The sequence below is a fragment of the Chelonoidis abingdonii genome, chromosome 4, assembly GCF_003597395.2.
Source record: "Chelonoidis abingdonii isolate Lonesome George chromosome 4, CheloAbing_2.0, whole genome shotgun sequence".
In the NCBI taxonomy this organism is placed as follows: Eukaryota; Metazoa; Chordata; order Testudines; family Testudinidae; genus Chelonoidis; species Chelonoidis abingdonii.
The window spans coordinates 351,872-364,382 of NC_133772.1; the positions used below are offsets into that span (position 1 = coordinate 351,872).

Below are 12,511 nucleotides of genomic sequence, written 5' to 3' on the forward strand. Positions count from 1 at the left end.
CCCTCAGCCAACAAACCCCACCCCGCTGGCTCAGCTCCAACCGCCTCCTTGAGGCTGTGATAACCCCCACATCCCCCTCCCTCTGCAAACAGCACCGCACAGCCCCCTGGCATGGCCCCTCCCCCTGCAGCCTTCCCTTACCCTGGGCACGTTGAGTGTGAGTTGCGAGTCCTTCTCCTGGCCTCGCACGGTCAGCCGCAGCTCCCCAGGGCCCGGCCCGGCCCCCGATTCTCCCCCGCCCTGCAGCTCCCCGGCTGCCACGTCCACCACACAGTCTGCAGGGGACAGACGGACAGAGAGAACGTGAGGGTTGAGCAGCTGGGGCCGCTGCACGATTGCTCCTGTTACCCCCGTCCCGGCTTGGGGGACCGCCGCAGATATCAGACCCCCCTCTCCCAGCCTGGGGGGCACAGTGTGCACTTTGGGGCCAGGAACCCAATTTCTGCTACCCACTAGGGGCTTGTCAGCTGGCTGCCATGGAGGAGAGGGGCCTGGTGCGTGGGGCGACCACGAGCCACCAGTGCGAGGCGGCCACGGGGGAGGTGAGGGGACCCCAGCACAGCTCAGGCGGCAGCAGCAGAGATGCTGCCGGAACAGCTCCACTGGAAATCCGTGTGCAGCACCAGGTGCCCCCAGAACACAGAAACGTGGGGTGGGAAGGGACCTCGACAGGTCACCACGCCCAGCCCCTGGCCAAGCAAACGTAGGCCAGCCATGACAGTTGTTTGTCCAACCTGTGCTGAGACACCTCCAGTGCGGGGACCCCCGCAACCTCCCTCAGCCTGTTCCAGGCCGAGCTCCCCTTGCAGTTAGTCTGAATCTCCCTGGCCGCAGACAGAGCCCATCGCTGCCTGTCCTGCTCCCAGCGAACCCGGGGAATCTCATCCCTGTGACGAAGGGGGAATTCTCTATAGGAGTCTCACGCCTGCCTCGGTTTCCCCTATACTTTGCACGGCTACCCAGTACCCGAGGAGGACCAGGTTTGCTCTCAGGGCAGCCTAAGACAGGGGTACATGCATCGCCACCCTGGCTGCTGGAACGAACAGTCATTAAAGAATTGGCTGAAACCGCCCCAGATCAGCAGTGGGGCCAGAGAGCCGATGGCAGTGCTTGTGACTTCTGGCTCCACACTCTCAGCGGGAAGCTGGGCACAGACCCTGGCTAGAGAACCAGGGGCTGGGAGGGCGAGGTGGGGGCTCTCACCTGGGAACAGGCTCAGGAAGGAAGTCAGACAGCGAGTGAGCAAGGCAGACAGAGCCTGCCCCAAGGGCTCCCCACAGCCTGGCGTGGCCCTGGGCTGCGCAGAACAGACTGGGCACCCCTCTGCGCTTCCTGTGCCGTAGCCAGCTAACACACCTGACTGCATGCCAGTGCTGTGGGACTGTCCCTGCCACGCTGGGCGAGGGGCATCGTCCTGGCAGCGTGGGCACGTCTCTGCCAGGGTCTGGCTCAGTGGGACTCGCTGGACAGAGCTCACAGGGGAAGCAGGAGGCTGCAGCCCAGAGGGTCAGTCCAGGCCGCGTGGCCGACCCTGGAGGAAGGGAGACCCCAAGGGGTCTGGCACACAGAAGGGATTTCCCCTGGCTCTGATACCAGCCTTCACTAGAGCTGACCCCTGCTCTCAGGCCCCCTCCGGCTGCTCAGCTCTAAACTCACCCGGGTTTTAACCTGCCCCCGGTCAGGGGTTCGGATCCCTCCTCTGGAGTATCCCTTTGTCCCGGTGCCCAGAGCTGCACCCGGCCCTCCAGCTGGGCCAGCCCACTATGCGTGGGACAGTTCCCGCCCGCGTCTCACATGCAGCCGGAGACTCGCCTGTCCCACGACTGCAGCCCGTCCGCGCCTGACCTGGTCAGCCCACAGACCCTGCCCCTCAGTGCAGCCCCAGCCAGCGAGGCCCCAGTCTGCACCTCTGCCAAGAGAAGCCCCCTGCCCCTCACTCACCGATGATGTCGGCCACGCCCAGGCCCAGGCCCTGGGGGGTGCTGCCGGGGGGCAGCTCTACGTCTCGCAGCAGCAGCAGGATCTGCTCCGGCCGGACCTGCAGTCTCCCGGCCATGTGCTCCACTACCACCTGCAGGGGCTGTGACTGCGCCAGTGGAGGGGACAGTCAGGGAGGGACAGATGGACACTCCGGCTCTGCCTGGCACCCTGCTGGGCTGTTCTGGGCCAGTGTGCGCCATGCAGCGGGGCTGGCACGGCAGGTGCCAATCACCCGGTACATTCACCCCCAAGTGATTCCACCCAGGCCCAAACAGTCCCTGGGCCATTTCCGAGCAGATCCAGTGTAGGGCAGTTCCGCCACCCCCTACAATCAGTGCTAATCCCACCAATACACTGGGGAGTGTGGGGGGGTGAACCAGCCCCTTGACACCCTCCCTCCACCTGGCCGCTGTCCTGCCCCCTATCCTGTCCTGGCACCTCCCATGCCCTACCCACCCCCGCCTGAGCGGTGCGCTCCGAGACCCTCTGCCGCACAGGGGCATGGCCAGGGTCTGCACGCTGCGGCAGGGGCTCGCTCAGAGCCCGGCTGTGGGGGCAGGGCTGGAGATAGGGTGTCTGCAGGGGGGAGAAGGGCGTGGGGCTGGGCCGTGGCATGGGCGGTGTATATACAGCCTGCACAGGGGCCCGGCACACGTTGAGGGGATGGGGGGCTCACTCTCCAGCCACATGGGGACGTGGAAGAGCTGAGAGGTGGGCTGCAGGGGGGGTCACTCACCGTCTCCACGGCGACGCGGTGGATCTCAGCCCGGCACCGCACCTTGAGCTGCAGCTGCCGGGACGCGGGCGGCTCCACCAGGATCACGTCGTCCTCGGGCGGCTCCTCCCGCAGGCTGCGCTGGGCGGCCGACAGCCACGTGTTGAGACCTCGCAGCTGGCGCGCCACCTCCCTGGGGGGCAGGGCCGTCAGACCCCCACAGACCCCTGTGCCCCACAGACCCCCCACACCTCCCCGGGGGGCAGGGCCGTCAGACCCCCACAGACCCCTGTGCCCCACAGATGCCCCCCACACACCTCCCTCGGGGGCATGGACCATCAGATCCTCCCTGACAAACTCTCCCCCAATCCCCACCTCCCTGGGGTCAGGGACCATCAGATCCCCAACAGACACCCCCCCACATTCCCCAGACAGATCCCCCCGGAGACCCTCCCCGCTCTCTATAACGGAGGTGCCCCTCAGGGAACCTGCCCCTCAATTCCCCAACTCCTGCTGGGGCACAGATTTCAGCAGAGACCCCCCCAGCCCCTCCTCCCTGAAGGGACAAGCCCAGCAACACCCCCCCCCCCCTCATCTGGGCAGCCCCTCACCGTCGGGTCCGGCCCCTCTGCCTTCGTGTGGGCTGTGGTGGGGGAGGGGGAGAGGGGGACTCATCCCGAACCCTGAGAGAGAAAGAGAGAGCGGACACACAGGGGGCTGCTGTGAAGGGGGCCTGGGAAGCTGTGCCCCATAAGTGACCCCCCAGGAGACAACAGACCCCAAAGCCAGAGGCCACAGAGCCTGAGCCACCCTGCCCCCACCCCGATCCCCCCATTCACCCCCCACGGTAACCCTGCCGCAATCCCTCCCCCAACCTACGATCTCGTTGCCCCCTGCTGCTGCGGCTCCTCCTCCAGCCAGTCAGTGCAGGGGCCCTGGGGGAGGCGTGGGGCGTGAGGCCGCTCTGGCCGTGGGGGCGTGACAGGGCCAATCTCATCGATGTCCAGATCTGCCCCTGGGAGGGAGGGGAGACAGCAGCTGTGACGGCCAGGCAGGGGGCACCTCCCCCCACAGCTGTCCCCTCAAGACAATGAACCTCCATCCAGTGTACGTACCGCGACCCCTCAAACACATCCCCCCCATCCAGCACACACAGCCACACATTAACAGAACCGACACCTGACACTGCAAGCCCAACAGCAAGGATTTTAACGACTCTGTAAACTTGGGGGGTCGTACCCTGGGACTGGAGAGCTGCTAATATAGTTCCTGTTTTTAAAGAAGGGAAAAAAACATGATCCAGGAAACTCCAGGCCTGTTAGTTTGTCCTCAGTTGTACGCAAGGTCTTAGAACCAATTTTGAAAGCGAAAGTTGCTAAGGATGTGGGGTAAACGGTAACTGGGATAAACTACAACAGGGTTTTATCCAGACTGCCCTGAGCTCCTTCTTCGGGAAGAGAGCTTAAGTTCTAGGCAAAGGACGTGCAGTGGATCCAAGCTACCTGGATGTCCGGAAGGTTTTGGATCCAGTTCCACATGGGAAACTTCGTTACAGCAGAGAAGAGAGGGATTGATAGGAGAACTGGAAGGTGGGAAAGGAACTGCTTAAAGGGGAGTCTGCAACCAGTCCTACTGAAAGGGGAACTGTCAGGCTAGAGGAAGGTCGCTAGTGGAGTTCCTCCAGGATCGGTCTTGGGACCAAGCTTATTTAACGTTTTTATTAGGGCTGTCGCTGAATCGCAGTTAACTCACACAATTAACTCAAATCATGTCATCACGATTAACCACAGGTTTAATCGCACTGTTAAACAATAGAACACCAGTTGAAATGTATTACATAGTTTGGATGTTTTTCTATATATTGTATTCTGTATCGTAACTTTGTAATCAAAGTGTCTAGTATTTTTTATAAATGTTTGCACTGTAAAAATGACAACAAAAGAAACAGTATGAGATAAACTGAAAAATACAAGTCCTGCAGTGCGATCTCTGTCGTGAAAGTGCAATTTAAACAAATGTAGATTGCTATAAAACTGCATTCAAAAAACAAAACAGTATAAAACTTCAGAGCCTACAGGTCCATTCAGTCCTCCTCCTTGTTCAGCCAGTTGCTAAATATAAACAAACTTGTCTCTCTTCATTGACAGGAGATGCTGCTGCCTGTTTCTTATTTACAATGGCACCAGAAAGTGAGAACAGGCATTTGCTTGGCACTTTTGTAGCCAGCTTACAAGGTATTTACGTACAAGTATTTTTTAATTGTGATTAATTTTTTTTTAAAATCGCTTGACAGCCCTAGTTTGTTTGGCTAAGCTTGGCACAAAAAGTGGGCATGTGCTAATAAAATTTGGGGATGACACAAAGTGGGGAGGCATTGCCAACACGGAGGAAGACTGGAATATCCTACAAGAAGATCTGGCTGATTTTGTAATCTGGAGTAACAGAAATGGGATATTTAATAGTGCAAAGCGCATTGAGGGACCAACAACAAGAATTCTTGCTCTAAACTGGGGACTTATCAGTTGGAAGTAACAGAGGAGGAGAAAGACCTCGGTATTGTCACGGAGTCCCTGGGCGATGCTCGGGAACTGCTCCCCACTTCGCAGTCAGACGTGACTCTCAGCCAGCCAGGAACACAGAGGTTTATTAGATGACAGGAACAGGGTCTAAAACAGAGCTTGTAGGTACTGCGAACCGGACCCCTGGGCCGGGTCCATTCTGGGGGGCAGTGAGCCAGACCCCCAGGTCTGCCCTTCACTCCTCATCCCCAGCCAGCTCCAGACTAACCCCCTCCAGCCCCTCCTCTCTGCTCAGCCCCTTTCCCGGGCCAGGAGGTCACCTGACCTCTCTGTCTCCCCCACCTTTAGCATCCCCTGGCAGTGGGGAAGGGCCTGGCCATTAGTCGCCAGGGGACAGAGGGTCGGACAGGAACTGCGCCCCCCCCAGTATTCAGAGCAAACATTAAGAACATTCCCAGTTTGTCACAGGTATACTGGCTGATTACAGGCTGACTAGGAGCTGACAGCGTGATGTGGCCATGAAAAGGCTAGCACAGTGCTGGGGTGCATCAGGGGAGGTATTTCCGTGGAGAGAGGGACGTGTTGGTACCACTATACGAGGCACTGGTGAGACTCGTCTGGAGTCCTGTATGAGAACATAAGAACGGCCAGACGGGGTCAGACCAAAGGTCCATCTAGCCCAGTGTCCTGTCTTCCTACAGTGGCCAGTGTCAGGTGCCCCACAGGGAATGGGCAGAACAGGGAATCAAGTGACCCATCCCCTGTCGCCCATTCCCAGCTTCTGGCCTCTCACATGCAAGAATGATGAATTCCGACTGGAACAGGTGCAGAGAAGAGCTGCTAGGATGATCCGAGGAATGGAAAACCTCCCTCATGAGGGGACTCAAAGAGTTTGGCTTGTTTAGCCTGACCAAACGCAGGCTGAGGGGAGCTAGGATCACTCTGTATAAATCTATCCGAGGGAGACATACCAGGGAAGGAGAGAGTTATTGAAGTTAGCACCAATGTGGACCCAGAACGCATGGCTACGAACTGGCCATGAACAAGTTTAGGCTTGTAATTAGATGACAGGAGTGAAGTTCTGGGGCAGCCTCCCAAGGGAAGCAGTGGCGGCTACACAACTGAGCTTGATAAGTGTATGGAGGGGCTTGCCTACAATGCCGTGCAACTGCCCATAGCAAAAATCCCAAGCGGCCAGAGACGAGACACTAGACGGGGAGGTCCAGGTACCTGCCTGGTGGGTCTTGCCCACACGCTCAGGGTCTAACTGATCACTGTATTTGGGGTTGGGAAGGAATTTTTCCCGAGATTAGACTGTCCGAGACCCTGGGGGAGGGGGTGGGGGGGTGTTTCACCTTCCTCTGCAAAGTGGGACACGGGTCACTTGCAGGCTAGAACTAGTGGCAGTGGTGGAGTCTCTGTAACTTGGGGTCTTCAACCCACCATGTGAGGATGTCAGTGACTCAGCCAGAGGTTCGGGATCTGTCATGGGGGCGGTTCTGTGGCCTGTGATCAGATTAGGGGTCTCTCAGACTGTAAGGGCCTAAGTGACCATCAAACATCACCACCCCTGTGGGGACTCTAACCGCAGCCCGCCCAGACATACACCCCCAGCTGTACCCCCGCTGCCTCCTCCCACTCTCCCCAGCACATACATAGCCCCCACCTCCCCGAGGCCAAAACCCCCTACTCCCGCCCAGCCCTGCCACCCCCTGCTTACCTCCCTGCCATCGCAGGGTGGGCACCTCCTGGTGCAGCTCCGCAGGGCACAGCTGGAAGCTGCTGTTCACCTGGAGAGGAAGGGGGCATGTTACCCACAGGGCCCTACTGCTCAGGCACCCACATCGGGGCACCAAGCCTCAAGATGGGCACAAGAGGGATGAGCACGTCAGGGGGGTGGGGGGGGCAGACTGGGAGCCCGGACTCCTGGGTTCTATCCCCGGCTCCAGAAGGGGAGAAGGCTCTGGTGGTTAGAGCTGGGGGGGAGAGGTTGCTCGGATGCCTGGGTCCCTGTTACCTTGTTCGAGTAGACAGGCACAGTGGGGATCTCAGTGGTGCACAGAACACGCCGGCGCTTGGGGCGCGGCTGCCCCCCTTCCCCCCTTGGGGGTCTCTCAATCTCCCCCTCGCTGTCACTGCTGCTGCCTCCCACATAGATTGGGGGTGGGGCAGGGCCAACCTGGATGGGGATGGGAGAGCCAGGGTTAGGGGGCAGGACTCCTGGATTCTATCCTGGGATTCCTCCAGTGCAGCCCCAGGGGGGCTCCCCCCACCTGCCCAGCACCCCCTCGACCCTGCACCAAGACAGGGGCTAGGGAGGAGCACACCCCAAGTCCCCTCCCCAACCACTCTGCCCAGATACCCCCCCACAGCCCCTCCCCCAGTGACCCCCCACAGCCCCTCCCGCCACAGCCCTCTCCCCTTTCCCAGAAAGAAAGGCCCCCCCCAACCCCCCTGCCCAGCACCCCCTCTGACAGCAGGAGCTAGGGAGGAGCAACACCCCATTAGTCCCCTCCCCCTGCCCAGAGACCGGGAAACACAGCCCCTCCCTCCCACGTGCCCAGAGATCACGGCCTCAATGAACAGCCCTCCCACCCAGAGACGCCCCACCACAGACGCCTCAGCCGCCTGGCCCAGAGGCTCTCCCCCAAGTGACCCTCCCCCTGCCCAGACCACCCCCCCTGCCCCCAATGACGCGCACCCCCGACGCCCAGAGACCCCCCACAAGCCCCTGCCCCGAATGACCCCCCCTCAGCAGCCGCAGTAGAGACCCACGCCCACTGACCCCAATGACCCCGCCACAGCCCGAAGAGACCCCCACAGCCCAAGATGACAACCACCACCACAGCCCAGAGAACCCCCCACAGCGCCTGCCCAATGACCCGCCAACAACCACAAGCCCAGAGACCCCACACAGCCCGCTGCCCCGAATGATCCCGGCCCCACACAGACCAAGACCCCACAGCACCTGCCCCCATACGACCCCCCGCCCACAGTCTCTCAGAAGACCCCCACAGGCCCCGCCCCAATGACCCCCGCCACAGCCCAGAGACCGCCCCACAAGCGGCTGCCCCATATGAACACCTTGCCCCACAGCCGCAGAAGACCCGCGCACAGGCGCCGGCCCCAATCGACCCCTATTCTCCGCCCACAGCCCAGAGACCCCCCCACAGCCCAACTGTCCCCACTATGACCCCCTGTGTCCCCGCCAAAAACAGCCCAGAGACCCCCCACAGCGGCCTGCAACCCAATGGACCTCCCCCCGCCTCACAGCACACAGAGACGAACCCACAGAGCCCCTGCACACCAATGACCCCGCGCGCCCACAGCCCAGAAGACCACACCCACATGCCTGCCCCCAATGACCCCCCCCGCCCACAGCCAGAGACGACCTCCCACAGGCGACTGCCCCAATGAAACCCCCGCCCACGAGCCCCAGAGAAAAACCACCCCACAGCCCCTGCCCCAAGTGACCCCCCCCACAGCCCAGAGACCCCCCACAGCCCACAGCCCAGTGACCCCAACCCCCACCACAGCCCGAGACCCCACCACAGCGCCTGCCCCAATCGACCCCCACCCACAGCCCAGAGACCCCCCACACCCCTGCCTCCAATGATGCCCCACAGACAGAGACCCGCCACAGCCCCTGCCCAGATACCCCTCACCCCCACAGTGCAGCAAAGCATTTACATGTGCGCCCCAATGGCCCCCCCCCACAGCCCAGAGACCCCCCACAGCGCCTGCCCCAATGACCCCCCCCCTCACCCGCTCCGCCATGCCGCAGGCTCCCAGGTCGCTTCCACCTATTAGCTAAGACCCGGCCACTCAGCCCGCCCCCTGCCCTGCCATTGGCCACGGGCCCGGAGGTTCGGTGACGCCAGACCAGGCGGCTCCACCCCCGAGTCTCAGAGGCTGCTGGGAGCTGTAGTTCCCGGATGGGGCTGGGGCTCGGCTCCACCCCCCGAGTCTCAGGGGCGCTGGGAGTTGTAGTTCCCACGTGGGACTGGGTCTCGACTCCGCCCCCGAGGTGCAGGTGCCGCTTGGAGTTGTCATTCCCAGGTGGGGCTGGGGCTCGGCTCCGCCCCCCCGAGTCCCAGAGGCCACTGGGAGTTGTAGTTCCCACGTGGGACTGGGGCTCAGCTCCACCCCCGAGGCTCAGGGGCCGCTGGGAATTGTAGTTTCGAGGTGGGGCTGGGGGACTCAGCCCAGCAGCTGGGAGGCTCAGGTGACCAGCAGGAAACCCCGGGCAAGCCTGGTGCACTGGCATTGCCTCGCCGTAAAGCCAGAGGATCGTCACACCAATGCCAGTGTCCGCACAGCGGCACCAACATCATCAGCATTGAGGCCCCAATCATCCAGCCCCCACCGAGGTGGAGCAGGCACCACGCGCCCGATGTCCACCCACCAAAACAACCTCCGTGCGCCCATCGCCCCAAAGGGGAAAGGAAATGGGGAGGCCCAAAGAAAGGAAAGACAACAGTCATGCAGCAATCATGGGCCAACCCCGTCTTCCAACACCACCTGCAACGTCGGCCAACGAGCCCCCACGGCTCAGGGTTCAGACTCCTAAGAACCCACGAAAAATAAACCCTGTGAAAGTGATCATCTTCGACCTCGAGGAAGCACCAGTGATGAGTTCCTAGCCTGTGTGACGAAACGCTGCCCTTCGCTTTAAACCTGCTGCCTGTTAATGTCATTGGGTGACCCCTAGTTTGTGTTTGTTCAGAGTAAACAGCACGTCCTTCTCCACGTTCTCCACACCAGTCATGATTTTATAGGCCTCTGTTGTATGTCCCCTTAGCCGTCTCTTTCCCAAGCTGAACAGCCCCAGTCTGACTAATCTCTCCTCACACAGCAGCCGTTCCAGACCCCTAAACATTTCTGTTGTCCTTTTCTGTATCTTTCCCCATTCCAGTCTGTTTTGAGATGGGGTGACCACATCTGCATGCAGTATTCAAGATGTGCGCGTCCCATGGATTTATATAGAGGCAACGTGATATTTTCTGTCTCATTCTCCCTTTCCAAGTGATTCCCAGCATTCTGTTCATTTTGTGACGGCCACTGCACATTGAGTGGATGTTTTCACAGAACTGCCCACACTGACTCCAAGATTTTTCTCTCGAGTGGTACCAGGTGACTCAGGCCCCATTGGGATAGCAAGGGCTGCAGGCCTTAACAAAACAATATTCCCATGGTGCTGCTTGCGAATGCCTGAGTTTGACTTCAGACTCTTGCCTTCGTATCTGCTGTCATGTGACATCGGCAGTTTGTGTTTTAATGTTTTAGGAAGCTCAGCAGCTATTGTCATTAACTAATTATTGTCTGACACACACGCACCCCCAATCGCCTGGCCTCTCCCCATAATTCCCCACTGTGACAAAGTGGGGAGTTTCCTTAGTGCTTGGCATGAACTGGTGTGTGCCTCAGTTTCCCTGTGTGCTGAGTGTGTAACGAGGTGGAGGGAGGGGGTTTGCCGTTGCAGAGAACCAGGTGTGACCTTGCCTGGCAGCCAGGACCCTGCACAATGGCCTGGAGATGGGGGACCCAGTGACTGGTGACCATGAGCCCCCAGCGTGGCAGTCAGCCGGTTCTGGCCAGTGTGGGGCTGAGGAGAGAGGGGGCGATGACCTAAGCAGCCAGTTCCAGGCAGAGAGGAACAAAGGATGGAACAGAGGGGCCCAAGTGACCTGTTTACCTGGCACCGAAGACAGAGGACTGGGGAGGGGTGTTGAGGGAGGGAATATAGGGGGCTTGGCTGGAAGCAGGAGGGGACTGGGCTGGGGACAAGATGCAGCCAGAGCCCATGGGGACGGGGACTGACCCAGCTGGCTGGGGCTGAGACTGGCCAGGCCCAAGGGCCCTGAGAACTGCCTGGGCTGGGCGCTGACATTCAATAAACCCCCTGTGATCCCCGGCTGGGAGATACTGCAAGGTGGTGACCGGAGGGTGGAGGCCCTGGGGGCCCAGAGCAAGGGGACTCCCTGAGGGGCCTCACCGCCCAGACAGGCTGCTGGGGGCTCAAAGGTGCGGTGGCCGGAGTCAGAGGAACCTCACACCAGAGAGAGAGACAGCAACCTTCACGAGGGCTGGCCTGCGTCACACCGAAGGGGGGCTCCTCCCAGGGGCCACACAGAGCCGGGAGCCCGGGGCCCGAGTCCCGTGACAGCCGCTCCTGTGAACATTTTGGTTGGTGAACATGGAGCAAATACTTAATAATAAACATTGTTCTTAGCTGTAGAAACTGTAGAGAAATAATTTCCAGCCTGGCCCCAGCGAGGGCTGGCTCAGCCGCTCAGCCGCCTGCTGTCTCTGCCCCTCCTCCCACTGCTGCTTCCCTCCCCGCCCCAGGTTCCCTGTTTTCCCTGTGGCTGGTCCCTGGGGGTGCTGCTGGCTGTTGGCATCCATTTTGCTGGCTCTGCTGGACACAGCTGGATGGGCCCCATGCTCCGTCCCTGTGCCCCTGGGCAGGTGCCTCTGGCTCTGGAGGGGCTGCTCCATGCAGGGCTCTCTCTGAGGAAGGGCTGGAGTGTGGGGCCAGCCCCAGGGCTGGGAGTTCATCCTGAGTCCCGGAGCTGGGCTGAGACTCCCAGCTGGTACCAATGCCCCCAGCACGACAGTCCCTGGGGCCCTAATCCCACCCAGGATGTCAGCAGAGCCAGGCCCTGCCAGCAGGATCTGGCCCCCAGAAAACTTCTCCTGCCATTAACCAAGCCAGAGACATGCTGTCCCTGAGTCTGCAGCCTCCTCCTATCCAGTGCCCAGGGTTATCGGGGGAGCCAGCACAAAGCAGCCCCCACTCCTGGGGGTTTCCGGCCTGGGACACTGGGTTGGGCCAGTGCAGCCGCAGTTACATCCTGAGTGATGTTGTGTGAGGAGGCGCCAGCCACCTCCTGCAGCTGCCAGTTCCACAGGTGAACCACATACTGCCGCTGCCTGGGAGATGGGACAGGGCAGGGCTCCATCTCAGGGATCCAGGTGTGACAGGTTCCCCCCGGGGTGCCACTTGGAACTGGGGTACCACTGAGCCCGCCTGACCCACCAGCCTGGGCTCTCTTTCCCCTGTGCTGCTGTGACAGGCTCCCAAGCCCCCTCCAGCACACACACAGGTGGGGACACACACAACTGCAGCTTGTACACACAGATGCTGAGGTCAGCTAAGAAGTTGCCCAGTACTCAACTCCTCACCCCACTCTAGAGGATAAACCCAAACTTGTGCCGTCTTGCGCTGCTGTGACAGTGCTGCCCGTGGGAGCCAGCTGAGGTCACTCAATCAGGGTGAACTGCAAACAGACCGGGG

At 60.6% G+C, this 12,511-nt stretch overlaps 1 protein-coding gene across 1 annotated transcript; it reads right to left on the bottom strand.

Annotated features, from left to right (window-relative positions):
• Positions 1-29: 29 nt before the first annotated feature.
• NFATC2IP (nuclear factor of activated T cells 2 interacting protein) lies at positions 30-9,036 on the bottom strand. The gene is made up of 8 exons (XM_032777856.2): positions 8,980-9,036; positions 7,232-7,393; positions 6,935-7,004; positions 3,575-3,710; positions 3,307-3,378; positions 2,717-2,888; positions 1,942-2,086; positions 30-275 (listed from the first exon to the last, which is right to left on the bottom strand). The coding sequence occupies exons 1-8, from the start codon at positions 8,989-8,991 to the stop codon at positions 31-33; spliced, it is 1,014 nt and encodes a 337-aa protein (XP_032633747.2). The 5' UTR covers positions 8,992-9,036; the 3' UTR covers position 30.
• Positions 9,037-12,511: the final 3,475 nt, after the last annotated feature.